Consider the following 18,087-nt stretch of genomic DNA (forward strand, 5'->3'; position numbering starts at 1 on the left):
CGTAGGACCCGGATAAGGAATGAGCAACATTCTTGCAATTTTTGTGCTCCAAGAATGCTTTCTTCAAAAGCACTGAAAAACTCACAAGTGTCTGAAAATAGAGGATCCCCACAGCTTAACCTATGACAGGCATGTCCTGTACTTGAACCCAGGGATACCCTGTTTCTGTTCTGACCAAAGTCTAATTATTTTAATATCATCTCCGCCCCCTCTCCTGCCAATAAATACTACATAAAAAGCGCTCTTGTACCTGTCTTCGTATTCCAGAGGACTGTACAGGGGCATTCTCCTCAAATTTGGCCAGCAGCTGTGTTGCCATGGATTTCACTTTATTCTGATTCCCAACGGCTGCATCAATTCTTCTCTCTGTCAGGGCGCTGACCAGGGTGGGCCTTTCCTCTCGGTAGCTTCGGGAAGTGTCCTCCTGGAAAACCAGATAATAATGTAATAATCTGTACAAAATCATTCCTACACATAGAAAACTAGCATGGCAAAGAAAATATTAGAAAATATCTCTCTTCCTGGCATTTGTTATTAACCTGACAGTTACTAACAAATATTAACCTTTCATTTGTTTGCTGTATAGATGACCATTCTATTGGGTGTGTAAACTTACAGTCTGAAGTGCCACTTTATTCCAACCACATTTTTTCCTCTAAGCTAAGTGTCTGTGAAACATAATCCTGGAAATTAGTTTAAGCGCCTTTCAAATATTTCTGGTTAAGCACCTTTCAAACATTTGTGGGTGTATGCTGTTTCCGGCTATTTTACAACTTCTTTAGGTAAAGAATTCTGCCAGGGAATGGAGCATGGCTAATTGATGTTTCCATCAGATTGCAGAGGCAGGAGAAGTTACTTAATTAAGTAGCTGATATGAAATTCTGGCTTAACAGCTTTCATGGGAAAGATTCTGGCATGAAAACACAGATTATTGGGGAAAGACCATTAGAAACACTGTTACTTACATCTTCCGACTGGCTTGTTTTTCTCCGCTTTCCTGCACCATCTAGATCTTTCTCCTTTTTATCCTAAATACAAAAAGAAGAAAAGCTTGTGCGGACTATCACTTTTTTTGCAGAGTTGGAGGAGCTTAGTAGGGCCCAATCCCACTGATCCACACTGTCAAACCTGCCAACTGTGACCCTGCCTTCAGTATGTAAAAACAATTCCCAGCCCAGTATGAAAAACCAGATTGAACTGTATGTCAGAATACACTCTGTGGACCTCTATATTATCACTATTTTATACAAGTTATCCAAAGTCCACTAGGAGATCCCTGTGTTCTCCTTGTTTTCTCTGGAATTGTATAATTATGAGTTCATGAGCACGCTTCCTGCAAGCTTTCTTCCAAGGCAACCATAACTTACCTTCGGTGTCCGTTTTCGAGAGATGCTCTGGCCCAATTTGCTGAAAAATGAGATCGGTGATTTGGTGCTAGCTATTAAAGCAGCTTTTTCTTCTGCATTCAGCTCCAGATTGTCTGTAAACAAAAACACAGCAAACTGAGTCTCCTAAGAAGAGTCTCCTATAAAGTCCAAACTCTAAGCATTTTTACAATTATTTTATGCCTTCCTTACCCTCTATCCCTACGCTTTCATCTGACGACAGTTTCTGCCACAAAATGTACAAATTAACCCTCCATTTAATCGTGTTTACATTCTAGAAAATTCAGGATCAAGCAGGCCATATTTGACCACTCTCCTTAACAAGTTAATCCATGGAAGTAAACTGGCAGAAAATAATGAAAACACTGAGACTATTCTACAAGTTGCATACTCAGCACTTGTGTTCCGTGTTTCTGGCCAAAGACATTTATCATTATGGTTGAGGAACCTTAAATACAGTAAGATCCCCATAACCATGGAACCCACTGCTGCAATTTCACTTAATCACACCCACAGAAAAATGGTCTCTCTAAGAATTTTCTAGGTTTTCCAGGTGTGCCTTTTTCTGAAAATTACCACAGAGTTGCCTTGGAGAGGCACCTAACATATATGGTTTTGCACTATCTCATGCCTGACCCATTTATAGCCTGGTCACACCCATTATTATAATTATGGTCATTGGTTCTTGTTGAACAAGGCCTGATGGAGCCTCAATGCTGCTGTTTTTCTCTTATGTGCAATTATGTTTTATACAGATTGTTTATTTTATGATGTTTTTATTTTATTTTATTGGTGGTTTTGTTTTAATGCATTGTTTTATGTATGTATGTATGTATGTATGTATGTGTATGTATGTATGTATGTATGTATGTTGGACTTTCTGTCCCACTTGTAAGTCGCCCCGAGTCCCTTCGGGGAGATGGTGGTGGGGTATAAAAATAAAATTATTATTATTATTGGAGGACCTAGCAAACTACTAAAGATGATACCTCTCTAAGAACACCTACGTCCCCCAAGATGGCTGTATGGTATCCTGGGACTAGAAGCGGAATAAATTTGGTCCATCCAAGAAGCTCCCTTACAGATACTGCTTTTAACTTCTGCTTCCTAATTTGAATGGTTGTCTAAATCACCTGCTCTCAAAGGAAAATCACCATTTTGATCCCAACTTCTTAGACGTCAAGAGATTAAGACTTTACCGTTTTAATATCACTCCATTCACAATTTTTAGCAGTTCATGTGCTAGGCCACTTGCCACTCACCACTGGAAGGGAGGGAGTCCTTGAACATTTCATAGAATTGGGTGAGATACATGACCATAGACAACTTGTCTGGCTCCCCAACCAATGCCATTTCTTTGCCAGTCATGATCGGAGAGATTCCAAACTCCTTTTCAGCAATATCAAAAGCCAGCTGATTATTCTTCTCTACGTTGTGTTCGTCTAGAGAATCAAAGTCTCTAGAATAGAGAAAATATATTGTGACAGGACTTAATTGGGAAAACACAACTATCTTGGCTCTCATCCTAACTCACAATGCTATCATTAGACTTTTCCTCATAATATCCCCTTCCAGCAATTTGGATAATTGTGCATGTGAATGAAATTCTTCATTTTAAGCTCAGTTACTTACATGAGATCAGGGCGATATCGATGTATAATGGCACATAGTGCTAGGCCACTCTTCCAAGACATTGTAAGATCAGTTACATTTACACCAGCGTATCCATCTGTCTGCCTCTGACACCAGCCCAAGAGCTTACTAGAGCGAGCCACCGACTCTGAAACAAATAAATATTGAGATATCTTGAACATCTGATCAGAACAAAAATCTTGTTCATTTTGTATGCATAGTACTGCTATCCACCACGACAAACGGCTTCCTCACATTACAAAAATATAACCCAACTCTGACTTTCTGCCAAATGAAGTTTTGTTATCATCCTTATATATACAAAGAAGTTTTTTATACTCCTGTCTATGCATAATAACGTGAAGAATGAACCACACATTTTAAAAGACTGAGAGGATCAAAGGACTTCACAAGCCACAAAACAGCTTGGAAAAAAATCCAAGCAAAAGGAGCAAATGGCACCAAATAAATAGGATAGAATTGGAGCTCACCATTCCTTGACAACTTTGGTGTTCTGGAGTTCATCAAATTCTCTATTTCCAGGTGTATATCTTTCAAGTCTCCAGTATCATACAAATGACGTACCTGTGCATTTCAAAAAGATGAGATCTATCACATCAAGAGGGCAAAGAATGGTCTAAAAAAGAAAGCCTTTGTTTAACGATACAGGCGTAGAACGGATATTGCCATAATAATAATAATGTGATGTTGACCACCTCTCAGCAGTAAAGAACTGGTGGGATCACAAAGCTGCAAAAGTATTGGAAAATGAGCACACAAAGATACTGTGGGACTTCCGAATCTAGACTGACAAGGTTCTGGAACACAACACACCAGACCTCACAGTTGTGGAAAAGAAAAAGGTTTGGATCATTGATGTCGCCATCCCAGGTGACAGTCGCATTGATGAAAAACAAGAGGAAAAACTATGAGGACCTCAAGATTGAACTTCAAAGACTCTGGCAGAAACCAGTGCAGGTGGTCCCAGTGGTGATGGGCACATTGGGTGCCGTGCCAAAAGATCTCAGCCGGCATTTGGAAACAATAGGCATTGACAAAATTACGATCTGCCAACTGCAAAAGGCTACCCTACTGGGATCTGCGCGCATCATCCGAAAATACATCACAGAGTCCTAAACGCTTGGGAAGTGTTCGACTTGTGATTTTGTGAAACGAAATCCAGCATATCTATCTTGTTTGCTGTGTCATACATAAATAAATAAATAAATAAATAAATAAATAATAGTAGCAGCTTTGTTTATATCCCACCCCCACTCCCCAAAAGGACTCGAGGTGGCTGAAAGCAGAACTCAAACATGGAGAAAGGCTGGATATAAATTAACTCAATAAACAATTAATTGCTGGTATTGTTTTGTGAATTTGGGTTTGGTGGATTTGGGGGTGCCCCAACTCTTTTGACTTTCTGGAAAACCAGGATCTAAAATAAATGAATATGGTTGTTGTTTTTTTAACAGAAAAGGTTTGAAAACTTCAGGTGTGGGGTGTGTGTGTCTGTGTTGGAAAAGCAACTTTATATGGCATATGCAACATGCATTAATGTTTTAATCTTTAGTGACATATCTGAATACTTATAGGTTCAACACCTGCTGTTGTTGTGTGACCCTAATGCAACCCTACCACATGGTTTTCTTGGCAAGATTTTTTCAGAGGAGATGCCATTACCTTTCTCTGAATCTGAGAGTTTGTGACTTGCTCAGGGTCATCACATGCATTTTCACAAACAAGCTGGGATTTGAACTCTGTTCTCCCAGGGCCCCACTCCAATGCCAAAACCACAACAGCACGCTGGCTCTCCTCATTTTTACATGTTATCAAATTTTTATTTCTGCCTGCTCTACTCAATCAGTCATTGTATTGTTGTTATTATTATTAGCCCATTTTTCCCCAAGATTGAGAGCCAAAGCACCAGTCATTCCTCTCAGCTCTGCTTGCAAGACCTTTTTCTCATATCCTGCTCAACTGCATTTTTAAAAGTACCATGCACTCAAAATAACTCATTTTAGTTAGAGTTCTGCAGGTACCTTTCCCCATATTTTAACATTTCCAACTTCTTCTCATCAAAACTGGGAAACCTTCAGTTCTTTTGACTACCATTGCCAAAATTCCCCAGGTATACTACTAATAGGTGTTTGGCTGGGTAATTCTGAGGCTGCAATCCAAAAAGTAAATATTCCAAGCTGTGCCGTACACTTTCTTCTCATTCAGTTGGCCAAAATCCTAATTAGATCTCTGCCCCACAAATCTGTCCCACACCTGATCCCAGAGGCATTAAACGAAGACAGTTCCAGGCAGACACATCACAGATTTTGGAAGTGCTCGTGACTGAAGCGCTTACCTGGTTTGGCCGCAAGAAGTTGACATTGATGTTTGGATACCGAGTGACAGGGTCGATGCTGTACTGGCTAAAGTTCTTGCTCACATTCTCAGGGGTGGTCTGAGGCAGCAACCTATAGATACTCTCTCTAAGACACAGAATGGCAGTATCTTTTACAGCAGTTGTTTTCAGATCAAATTATTTTATTCCTTAATTGTTTCTATTTGCCATCAAACGGTTAAGCTGCTTGTCCCACTGCATAGTAATCCTTTTGCCCTCTGGTATTATGTTCACTGTTTAAAGAGGTTATGGTAGAGACAAACTTCAAACATACAAAAGAGGAACATATCATGTGGATTATTATTTCTGCATTGTAAAATAAGAACAGATCAGATCACATGAAAGCTAGAAGTGTAGCATACTATGTTCAGAAATCATGTAAGGTTAACAAAAATCTTTTCCCCTCCCATTCCTGGATTGATGAAAAACTTGAAATCTGAACACTTACATGACAAAGATTTGGTTGGCACTAATGAAAATATTGTCCAATTGCATGGTTTGCTTTTACTCATGAACCAATACAATTTCCCTTCTTTTTATTAACAGTGTCTTTTTTTAATCTTGCGTTTTACAAGCCATTCTGACATTTAGCTGATTATATTTAGATTTCAAACAATCCCTCATGAGCTGTTTAGTTTGCCCATGTACTCAAGACTCACTTTTTCCGTTCAACAGAAAAGAGAAATGTTTACCTCCTGTTGAGTAGAAGAGGTAATAAAAAACAGCCAGCACTGGTTATATTCCTATTCAAAGTCACTTAAACTGTGTTTGATTGACCATCAGCATGTGGGAAACACTGTATCTGCTGTATATGTAGGTGCCCTCACTGTTCAACAATAACAGTGACTGACAAGGTGCACTCTCTCGTGCAGTTGTTAGGAATTTCTGAGCCAGTGTAAGGCCTGAGACTTTGGGGAATATTGGGAGAAACCCATAACCAGAATTCATAAATAGTTAGGAATACAGTCTGGTTAGAGTGGTACTTATTGGTAAAAATAAAGGCTGCTTAATTTCTCACATGTTCTTTGATAAACACTATATCTGCTTTTTCAATACAGTTCATATCTACCATAACCTCTTCCTCTGGGCATGGCACCAGAAGTTAATAACTACACAAATGGGACAAGGAATGAAATAATTATTTATGAGAAGAATAGTTCTGAGCTTAATCATTCTGCTGTTTACTGCCAAAGGCTTTTAAAGGTAGTTCAACTCAAAATAGTCCATTTTAGGGAGGATCTGTTTCAGCAACAGTTGTGAGGTGCTGGTACAGTGTGGACCTAATCTGACTCCTTGTTCATGACAAAGCAATGAATGTTCCACTTCCTAATTTACACTAGCAGTCAAACCTTCTCATCTGTTATCTGGATCAATTCTCCCTGTTTATTGTCCCTCTATCGTTGTTGTGTGCCTTCAGGTCATTTCCAATTTATAGTGACTCTAAGGGAAGTGTGTCAAACTTATTTTCACCGAGGGACACATCAGCCTTATGGTTGCTTTCAAAGGGCCATTTGTAATTATAAGATTGTATAAATGTAAATATGTTGTTCTGGCATTGAAAGCCTTGCAGGCCAGATAAAATGATGTGGGAGGCCAGATTTGACATGTGTGCTCTAAGACAACCTTATCATGAGACAAGATTTGTTCAAAGGAGTTTTGCCTTTGCCTTTATTTGAGGCTGAGAGTGTGTGACATACCAAGAAGCATCCAGTGGGTTTCTATGTCCAAGTGGGGATTTGAACCATTAAGTCTCCAGGGCCAGACTCCAATGCTCAAATGACTACACCACGGGTTCTTCTGCCATCAACTCAGAAGTAATATACATGTGCCAAGATCAGAGAGTTTGCTACACCTACAAATCTACTCATGCTGACCTGGGAATAAGCTTCATGGAATTTAGCGAGACTTTCATCCAAACAGACACCCAAAGGATCACATTAGGAGCATCACTGGGCGGATCTCTCTGTTCAACTTCAGGGTAAAAAACCTTCCTTTTGGCACATGTTGACTAACTACTATCCCATCATGCTTCTCCACTGACTGCACTGTCTGGGAATGAAGGGCAACAGGGTGGTTCAGCAACATAATAGGGATACACACATAGGGATACTTTGTGCTTTTCCTGCATGGCAAGGGGTTGGTCTAGATGGCCCATGTGGTCTCTTCGAACTCTATTATTCTATGATTCTATAATTGTTTGTCTTTATTTTTTTTAAATCCCGCTTAAATCCTACTGTGTTCTTTACTGGAAGATAACTTTATGTAACATGATTTTTGTCCCTGGATTATAAATGTCATTTCCTAATTGGTTCTATAATAAACACATCAAAAAAAATTACTAAACTGCAAAACTTTGCTTTTCCGGGACATTCTGCAGCACATTTTCCTGTACTTTTTCAATGAATATCTCGAGTCACAACCAATTCAACATAGTTTGTGGCCACCACAAAAATGAAGTTTCTGAAGTATAACAACTACTTTCAATGTAAGTACCACACAATTAAATAGGAATAACACTTTCAAATCAGGAACATAATTTTTTTCAAATGTTGTTAAATAGTGTAAGGAGACTAAAAAGTATCTGAATTATGATTAGTTTTGATCTTAGCATACATGTAAAAAGTTTCAAATGTTTCTTCAAGAAATTATGCAGATTTACTATATTACTAATTTTCTAAAGCGCTACCAGAAAAACTTCCACACACACACACACATATATATATATATATTCACATCTGGACTTAATTCACTTTTTTGTATACCCACCCACACGGACACAGGCATTGCATTACCTCTCTGCAAGGACTTCCAAAGGACCTGTTCCCAATGACCAGCTTCGTACCATCCAAGCAGAATCCATGGCAGCAAGAAAGCCCCTGGCTATTCCAGTTCCCATTGGCCAGAATGGCTGGAACAAACCATAAAGAAGAAATGTGAAGGGGAAAGAAAAGACAATGAGCCCAGTGGATAATTTGCTTAAGATCCAGACTCAGACTGAGCCTTTGTACAATTATCATGTAAACTAGTGTTATAATATTTCAGTGTTCCCTTATTCCTTGAACTGCTAGCATGCAGGACCCTCTTTCCTGGCACTTGTGCCATCACGTCACTCACCCGCCCACTAGTCCCATCCAAAAACTAAACAGGGCTGACCCTGCTTTAGCTTCCAAGATCAGATGTGACCTGATGCTTGTAGTCCATTTAGCTCCTATTTATATCACTGGTACAATGTTGGTAACAATACACATTCACCATCCTGGGGTCTGTAGAGGGATATGACAAAAACCTAAGGACACAAAAGCAAGAAATTTAAGCTATTTAAAGAACCAACCTCCAACAGACTATCTCCAACCAAAGCCACGAGTAGTTGGTGACCATTTACTTCTCGAACCATGGCTGCGTTCTCTGAGGCATACATGCAGGTGAAATCAAACATGGCTACATCAGGTTGACCATAGTGGTTGATGGCAAAGTCCAGAGATGGCAGCTGCTGATTGGTTGAGAAGTCTGCTGCTTCCCTGGCATAGCTGAGCAAAGCCTCCTGGTCCACATTCTCCCGTGAAAGTAACAGCTCAGTGTCTGCGTAGTCCTGGATGAGAGAGAAAGATCATGTCCCTGCAAAATAGCCTGAGGGCAAGCATTCCAATCTGACAAACTATCTAAATGAGAGATGCTTTAGGAATAATTTGGAAGCTGATTTGATTTCCACAGTATGACAATAGGGAAGAAAAGAATTGGAATTAATTGTGGGGAAGACTGAGAATACACAATTTGAAGCCCCTTATATTGATATTAAACTAACACTGGTATTTGAGTTTCACAAGCACTTTTCATTATGAGCCAGAATGCTTATTTTGATGTCATTCAGAGAATCTTAGGGGAAACAACTGTTTCAGTCATACTTCAGTGATTAAACTAACACCTCACTCCTCTTGCATTTTATATTCAACTGTAAACATGTTTCCTTTAATCACTATAAGTTCCATATCTGACCCTGTAAAACACACAACTCCCACATCCTGCAACCAGTAAGACCCTTACCCACTCATTTATTAAGTCAGTTACCAATGAAATATTGGCAAGAGACCATACAAATTTTACTTCTATTATGGTTTAAAGGTGCCAATTCTGCTTTTCTTCAAGACAACCAAAGGAAGAAACCATGGAGATCTGTGTAGCCAATGCTGTATTTAAATTGGCAGAATGGCCTGGTTCAATATAAAATGATTTCCTATCTTCTTGTATTACAATTACAGTAGCTTTACACACAGGATCTTATTTCTGGATGATGCTACTCTTGGATTATGTAAGGGGTAACTCTTTGCTCAAAGTTTATGACACCTTAAAATCAGCCAATTTAAACTATTCTAAAACACTGGTATGATAGCCAAGTACAAGTCAGCCAAATGGTTTGAATTACAGCTGTGGAATAATGTCAATAGAATGGCCTCAAGAATATATTTATTTATCTACATCTTTTAACATATCCACAGTCCTCCTCATCATAAAATCTGGGCAGTTTCAAACAATTTGCAGAAAAAAACAAAACAAAACAAAACAAAACAAAACAAAAGAAACAACCAATAAACAATAGCTCATGAAATCTAGACCAGATGATGTTCATTTCTATTGGACATTTAAAGTGTGCTTGAGTAAAATGTATGTGTTAGGGTGTGGTTACGGACTCCTCGGGCCCACTTGTCTTTGTTTCTCCTTCTCTCTCCTTTCCCACTGCCACAAAACTGTAAATATAATATGAACTATTCCGCATGTAAATGTGGCCCTCCAGAGAAAGGAAAGAACAATCTTTGGGAGGTTCGGTTTGTTGCTAATGTGCCAAACCAGGTATAGTTCCTTCTTGCCTTAAACAAGCAACTAATATTACAAGGCTAGATTAAGATTTCATTACTCAGCATTTGTATTAAGAAACACAAGATCTATAGACTAACAAAAACATACAAGAAAAATTTAAATGTGTATGTGTATGGAGGAATACCCAGTGGGTTTTTGAACCATACCAAATGGTGTCCAAACAAAGCAGTGTTCCAGATATTGTGGGACTGTAAATCCCAGCAGCCCTATCAGCATAGCCAAAGATGAAGAAAGATCAGACTCAAAGTACAACATTTAGAGACCCACATAATTCTCTCCACCGAACTAACCCTTAAGGCTGAGAGAATAGTAGAACGATGATAGAGACAATGCTGCTTCTGGCCTGCATTCCTCTCCCTGCAAATTCCTCTTTAGATTTAACATTAAAAGGCATCAAGAGCTTCATAGTTTGAGGAAGCACATAGACTCAAGTATGAAAAGGCCCTCAAGCAATCTAGGCTGTAATCCCATTTACCTAGGACTTACTTCTGTGTAGATATGTTTAGGATTGTTCTGAGGTTTTTACAACTGGAATTTCTGCTGCAACCTTAGAAAACATTATTTTCCCCCTGAGCAAAACTGTCAAAAAACTTTTTGGCACACAGTCTCCAATAAAAGATCTTTCAGTCTCAAAGCATGCAAATCATCATCAGCCATCCCTGATCCATAGGGATGTTGACATACCAAAAAGACAAAACATAGAAATAATTCTTAGTTTGTCATTCAAAGGTAATAATCCTCAGAGAACAAAACCCACTGCTGCCAGAAGTACTAAACGTCCCACTTTCAGAGCATGTCTCTTTAAACTGAAGCACACTCCACCAAAATGTCAAAACTAAGTTCCAATTAATCTGTCAACTGATACTGCAAACCCTTGTCCTTTCTAAAATAAACCAAAAACAAATCTTCTTATCTATCAAGACTTGACTAAGATTTCAAAGAGCAAACAACACACTTACATGTAATATTACTCCTTTTTCCAGTAAGCTCTGCTTTTTGGCAGTCATGACAAAATAGTGGGTGTCATCTTTGTAGTAGACGATGTTCTCTAAATCAATGCCTAAGGAAAACATACATAGTAACGTATGAGCCCACATTCAGATATCCTAGGAGTGGTTGCTGTTGTTCTCACAGCTGATCCTAGTAAGATAAAAACTGAAGTATTTGCCAAAGAGGGTTGTTGTGATTCAGGGTTAGAATTATGTAAGTGACATGCCTTCTAAAGGTTCTGGACATCACCTGTGCAAATGTAATTTGCAAAAAAAATTCTTACTATGTACTAAATATTGGGTATTTTTTCCCAGAGGGCAAGTGAGTGAAAAGGCAACAGAGACCATATAATTACATCTACAGCTAAGTGGAAGACTGAAAAATCAAAATCGACAAAAGACCTTAAGATGAGATAATCACAGAGAAAATAAAACTGTAGAAAACCATGGTCCTCTTTGAACGCATCCTCTGGGCATGCAGAATGTGGGATTATGCCTCATACTTTAGGATATACTGCTATCAAAACTACTTCAGGTGCTGCTTGTAGTATCCAAAATTCACAAATTTCAGCAATAGTCACCTCCAAGCATAGAAGAAAATCATGAAAAAGTAATATATTAAATATGGAGGTAGATGTGTCATGTTTTCAGCTGTAGGACACTTCCACCAACCTGTAGCTTCTCGCAAATCTTGGAAGAATTTCTGATTGAATATGAAGGCTACACCGCTGATCTCTTCAACTTTGGCTTCCGCTGTGGTATTGCGGTTGATGAAATTTGCTGTGATGGCAATGGCCAGCTTGCCACGAAATTCTTTTCGTCTGAAACCTGCAGAACAGATAAGGAACAACAAAGCAGCTCTTGTATTCATATATTTCATCCTGACAACAAGAGACCTACTGAATAAGAGGAGAAGAGGCTTAAACACTAAAGAAATGCCTTTGGGAAATAATTACAAAAAAGTATTCACCATAACAAGAAGCATATATACTTATATAACTCTATGCAATAGAATAATTAGAGACAGCATGGTATAGTAGTTTCAATGTCAAACTAGGACTCTGGAAGATCAGGATCTGAAGCCCCTCCTTGGTCAAGGAAAGCCAGAGAGCAAGTTATACTTCTTCATGCTTAGATGAAGGCAATGTAAATCCCTCTGAACAAACCTTATCAACAAAACCCTGTGCAAGGATAGCAATAATTTCAAATAAAGCATGTGCTCTACTTGCCAAAAGAGCCCTCAACTGTGCCAAAATTTATCCAAATAAAGTATCACTGGAGGACCTGCAAGTACCTGCAAGAATGGCTGGGCATCAAGATGAACAGATTAGAATACCGTTCTATAATCTGGACACTTTCCATATGTTGGAACTACAGCTACACTGATCTCCAGAAAATATTGCTACTGGTCATGCTGATTGGGAATGATGCAAATTGAAATCCAACACATCAGATGGGAGAGTGTTAGTCTAGAGAGGAACTGGCATTAGGCTGCTATAGATACCAGCAAGGTTTACCTTCCAAAGTATTACGTCTTCCATCTCCTCCAATGATCACATCGAACTCGTATTCTGACACAGGATGTGTTTTCGGGTGTACTTGTGCACGCCAACCTATTCCTGTGGACACATTATGTATTATCATGACATTTTACAGGCTTTTGCGCTCTTATTCAAGACATTCAGAAATTATTTCACTAGACGTAAGAACAATTGAGTTGGTAATTAATCATTCCACTTACTCCTTCCCTCCTTGTCTTAAGTACCATTAGTGGAAGAAATGTGGAACAGACAATAAATACATTACTGAAGGAGCTGTGCAGAATTAGCACTCACCCTGTTATGCTCACACATGAACAAGCCCATAGTAATCACTTTACCAACAATGCAAGAATCCTCTTCATGTTTCTGAGGACTGCCACTAACACCAACAATACTTACTCTCATTCTCTTGATCCTCAGGAGGGTAGAGAAGTCCCTGGAACTCTACATTGACATGGATTTCAACACCCAGGATTAAGGAGACCTTCAAGAGTATCAACTGGAGCTGACGAATACCTGCAAGAAAGACAATGCAAACCATTACTTTGTAAGGTATCTCCAGTACCATACCTATTAACTGAAAGAGGCATATTTATAAAAGTTGATGCTAAATGTTACTGCCATTCTCCTGAAAAGGCTTTGGAAACTAAAATAACTGTCCAAGTGTCAGTAAAAGAAATGAAAGCACCCTTGAATGTTTTCTGAATGGCAAGTGCAGAAGAATTTTTGAAAAATTATGTTCAAAGTCAACTTTGCAAAGGAGTTCAGAGGGAAGAACTATTCATGCTCCATGTTCAACATGAAGTACTAGAAGACAGTTATCGCCAATTATTTTGTCTACGGTTAACATATTACAAACATATTACAAGACTTGATTGCTTTTGTTTTTCCTTCAACATAGCAACACCAGTTTCTTCTAGAAATTATTTCCAGAATCCACCCTTATCGTGCAGAATCTGCCTTATCAGATCAAGCGAACTCACTAACCCTATCCATTATATTTGGCGGTAAGCCTAATATACAGGATAACCAAGTAGTTCTGTTGTCAGTAGTCACACAGACAGAGAAACATCCATGGTGGGTCCTTTACATATACAGTACAGCAGAACATAACAAGCCCCTCCACAAAAACAATGCAGGCATTCACATTACACATGTTCATGTGAGGAGACAAAGCTTTTTGAAACAAGTAACTATGAAAACAGTTATTCAGTAAAGCGTCACACCCATGTCTGGCTTTCTGCTAAATATAAGACTATTAAAACTCATCTTCTTTCTGTAACAATAGGAACCTCTGTGTTGTTATGATTATAGTCCTGGACTAGGACTGGAGACACGCAGATTTTTGCAGCCACTCAGTCATGAAGCTCACTTGAGTGACCTTGGGCCACTTGTAATCTCTCAGCCTGACCTGCTACACAGGGATATTGCAAAGATAAAGGGAGAAACAGAACATTGACCTTTCATCTTTATCTCCTTTCACCTCCCTTTCCCCTGTGACAAGCTGCATGCTAGGTTTTTGGGGCAAGGAGCTATTATAACAATAAGTGGTTGAACAGCCATTATTTGCCACAACATTCTTATATATCCCCTTCCCTTGGGGGAAAAACATTGGCAAAGCTGTAAATACTTTTTTGTAACTGCCTGCTATCCTGAAAGGCTGTTCAACTAAGCTGAATGATCCAGATGGCAGTTATCATCTACACAGCTGTCCTCTATGATAAACAAGAAAAGTGTACTTACTGATATGGTCAATGGCTCCTGCACAGAATTTGCCATAGAATTTTTTGGCGCCAAGACCCCGCAAATCATGGATTGTAAATGGCCACAGGTGCAGAACATTGTTGCGGGAGAAGGCATCACGCTTTTCTATCACCACCACCTTTGCTCCCAGAAAGGAGAGGTCAATGGCTGTTCGAAGGCCGCAGGGTCCAGCCCCAATAATGAGACACTAAAAGAAAATAAACAAGCATAAAAGGGATATTTCCACCATACGTGAAATAAGGAGGGAAAGGTTACCAGTTTGTCACAACACACTTTCAAATAAAAAAGAGGCCAAGTTGATGTTGAACAACCTATTTAATAACAGACTTGTCAGTGAAATATGATTTCTACCATATTCACTGGAGGGATAGCTTCATAAGTAGCAGTATGCAGATAAAAAATAGATCCAGGCAGAGCTCACTTTACGTTTGTGTCAGACACTGACAAAGTTTCAAGATTACTATGTTCATTTCCCATATGGAATACGGTTGATAAACTAAATCAGATAAATTGCATGCATTTGCAATTTTTTTTAATAGTAATAGTAATGATAAGAAGCAGCAGCAACAACAGCAGCCTCTATACCACTCTTTATCATAGGATTTCAGAGTAGTTCATAATACAACACTTCCAGATTAAAAGCATAAACACTTTATGTATCAGAGCCACTAAAAGCAACTGTTAGAACCACACTTAAATTTACAGTGTTAAACTATGTATATGTATACCTTGAAATAAACCAGTTCCTGAAGGCTTTAATAAAATGCCATTTTTAAAACTTTGCTTCAAAAAGAAAACAACATTGATACCAGTCAAACTTTCAAGAGTAGGACATTCTACAATTAGGGTACCAAAGGCAGCTATGAATAAGCAGAAGCATTCCTTCACTTACCAATATCCTAAGCCATTTAGGGCTTTAAATGTCATCATCGGCACCTTGAATTCAGGCCAGAATCAAACTAAAAGTCAGTGCAATCCCTTTAAAACTATAATCAGGAATTTAACAATGTGGCTATCACTGTTCAGGACAGGCTGGAGCAGCCACAGCAATCTGAGATGGCATCAAACATTCCTTCCCACAAAGTCCACTTTGGCCACCAATGATAAAGACTAAACTAGAATTATTACTAAGCTATGTCAGTAGGTTGTCAATTAGAGCAACCAGGGCAATTTGGCACTATGTCATTTCTTGCCAGATTGAAATGGGTCCAGTTCATCTTTTTTTCCCCAAGAATGCCTGAAGTTCCCTAATCACCAAATGCTAAAAAGGGGGAACTGGCAATCAGGTTGCAGTTGACATATATCTCTGCTTCCAAAAAGACATTCGTTAGTAGAGTGTGCATCATCGCCACCTTCAAAGGAGCAGGTATTTTCACCTGGTACAGTGAATCACTTAGTATCTCCTACCTAGAACCATCTGAGCAATCTACCTCTGCTAAAATTTATTACTTTAGCCAAGCTGGGTAAGGGTGAAACCTACTTGTGTTGGTACAGACTAACTCAAGTGTCATCATTAGGTTGAAATAATTGAAACAGATCCCAAGAAATGTGACCAGACAGAGCATTGGACACTTCAAACTCTACCATTACCATGTCATCAAGTTCTGGATGAGTATGAGTGCCTCGAAGTGCTTGGCAAACTTGTCATAGCAGGCAACTGAGGCTGCAATGCTGGTTTCTCTGAGCCTAATCCCAATAGGTGCCTCACCACTCAGAATAACTCTGATGGTTAGCATTATTGAGGATATAATAGTGGGGGCTTAGTGTGTTTGAACTGCAGTCTATTCTACGATATCATGCTCCTATCACCTCGTTGGGATTTTGGACAATGAGATCCCACCTTAATCAAGGAGCCAGGCCAAGATATTCACTGTATGAGGATTGGGAGACCACAGCAAAACCTACCAATCCTCACTCTCATGTACGTTACAGTAGGCAGGTTCACACATAAGGCAAGCCAGACTGTAATTTGTTAAATGACAGTTCTACATCTACACCTGTCTGCCAAACAAACAAGGTTTGGTCACAATGTGTGCTTCTGGTTTACAAACACTTGTGTGTTTATAAACTCTAGTTTTTTATTACATTGGAACCTTGAATCAGACTTGATTCCCCAAGGGTCCACTTTGAAATAGAAGTTATCAAGAAGGACGGAGACAAAAGTATCAGAAATAGGGGAAACAAGCTATGGCTTGGCTAGTTGTCATGACTAAAACAGCAAGTCTTTACTAAAAATTAACTCATGTCTTAGGATGATAAACAGACAAAGGCAGTGTTCTAAGAATGAAATAAAGTATACTGTATAAATTCCAGGAAACTCTGTATTGCATAGAAATGTGAGAGCCAAAAACCACTTGGGAACTGGTTCTTATAGCAGCCCTGTCACCGCTGAGGCCATCAAATGGGGCTTCACTCAGTGGCTACAATAAGAATTCTTAACCCAGGTCATTATTTTAAGTCAGAGATTTATACTGGCAAGTGAGATCACCAAGTCATCCAAACAGGATAGAAAAGATAAGGCCAAAGCCAGGGTATCAGGAGATGAAGCGCGGGCAGCATTAGCCAGAGATGGTAAAGTACTTGTAAAGTACACTGTGAACTCTATTAATCTTTGTACACAATGTTTTTCAGAACAGCAGAAACAGATACTGCTGTCAGAAGAACCCTACCTTACATTACTGTAATTTAAAATTTCAGTATATAATTTTATTTATGTTTGAAAAAACGGAAAGTTAGAAGATGATTTACTAATAAAAGTGTTACTCTTTATATCAAGACGGTCAGTAATACTTGAAAGGTAAACATGAAAGAAGTGAGGTTTGTACTTAAAATATACTCCTTTTCACAAGATTCTCAGTAAGATTAAAAATGTGTTTGATTCCTGTAATAGGCAATAAAATGCAAAAGTAAAAACATTCCTGTCATATCTATTGCCAAGTTGCCATAATGCCAAAATCAGAAACACAATTAATTTTCAGATCCACCATTCTCTTTTCCACAGAATTCATGCATTGCTTTGTTGAGGATCAGATGGATATATCCTATCTGAATTTATAAAAAGAAAGACAAAAAAATGGGCAAATGTAATGTTCAATGTTTTAATTTGCAAACAGTGTAATTGGTTTTGAAGCTTACATTTATATTTTTATTCTTATTTTTGTATTTCAACTTGTTTTTTAATATGTTGTTGGCTGCTTTGATTTCAATGATCAGGAGAAAGATGAGGTACAAGTTAAAAAAGTTACAACAGCCACCTCTATACAGTAGAGTCTCACTTATCCAACATAAACGGGCAGGCAGAATGTTGGATAAGTGAATATGTTGGATAATAAGGAGGGATTAAGGAAAAGCCTATTAAACATCAAATTAGGTTATGATTTTACAAATTAAGCACCAAAACATCATGTTATACAACAAATTTGACAGAAAAAATAGTTCAATACGCAGTAATGCTATGTAGTAATTACTGTATTTACGAATTTAGCACCAAAATATCACGATGTATTGAA

The 18,087-nt window shown here is 38.6% G+C and overlaps 1 protein-coding gene across 5 annotated transcripts in view; it reads right to left on the bottom strand.

Moving 5' to 3' along the window:
• Positions 1 to 18,087, bottom strand: part of mical3 (microtubule associated monooxygenase, calponin and LIM domain containing 3) — a 236,803-nt gene that overhangs the window by 88,669 nt on the left and 130,047 nt on the right. For all 5 annotated transcript variants that reach the window (XM_062983115.1, XM_062983117.1, XM_062983116.1 and 2 more), the window contains exons 3-16: positions 14,558 to 14,765; positions 13,214 to 13,330; positions 12,791 to 12,892; positions 11,946 to 12,101; positions 11,244 to 11,344; positions 8,744 to 9,001; positions 8,205 to 8,320; positions 5,374 to 5,500; positions 3,509 to 3,602; positions 3,018 to 3,165; positions 2,648 to 2,844; positions 1,368 to 1,480; positions 966 to 1,028; positions 251 to 424 (exon numbers count right to left, since the gene is read on the bottom strand). In XM_062983115.1, coding sequence (XP_062839185.1) covers positions 251 to 424; positions 966 to 1,028; positions 1,368 to 1,480; positions 2,648 to 2,844; positions 3,018 to 3,165; positions 3,509 to 3,602; positions 5,374 to 5,500; positions 8,205 to 8,320; positions 8,744 to 9,001; positions 11,244 to 11,344; positions 11,946 to 12,101; positions 12,791 to 12,892; positions 13,214 to 13,330; positions 14,558 to 14,765 — 1,974 coding nt within the window. The remainder of the gene's footprint in view (positions 1 to 250; positions 425 to 965; positions 1,029 to 1,367; positions 1,481 to 2,647; positions 2,845 to 3,017; positions 3,166 to 3,508; positions 3,603 to 5,373; positions 5,501 to 8,204; positions 8,321 to 8,743; positions 9,002 to 11,243; positions 11,345 to 11,945; positions 12,102 to 12,790; positions 12,893 to 13,213; positions 13,331 to 14,557; positions 14,766 to 18,087) is intronic.

This window comes from Anolis carolinensis, chromosome 5 (genome assembly GCF_035594765.1).
Source record: "Anolis carolinensis isolate JA03-04 chromosome 5, rAnoCar3.1.pri, whole genome shotgun sequence".
Classification (NCBI taxonomy): Eukaryota; Metazoa; Chordata; class Lepidosauria; order Squamata; family Dactyloidae; genus Anolis; species Anolis carolinensis.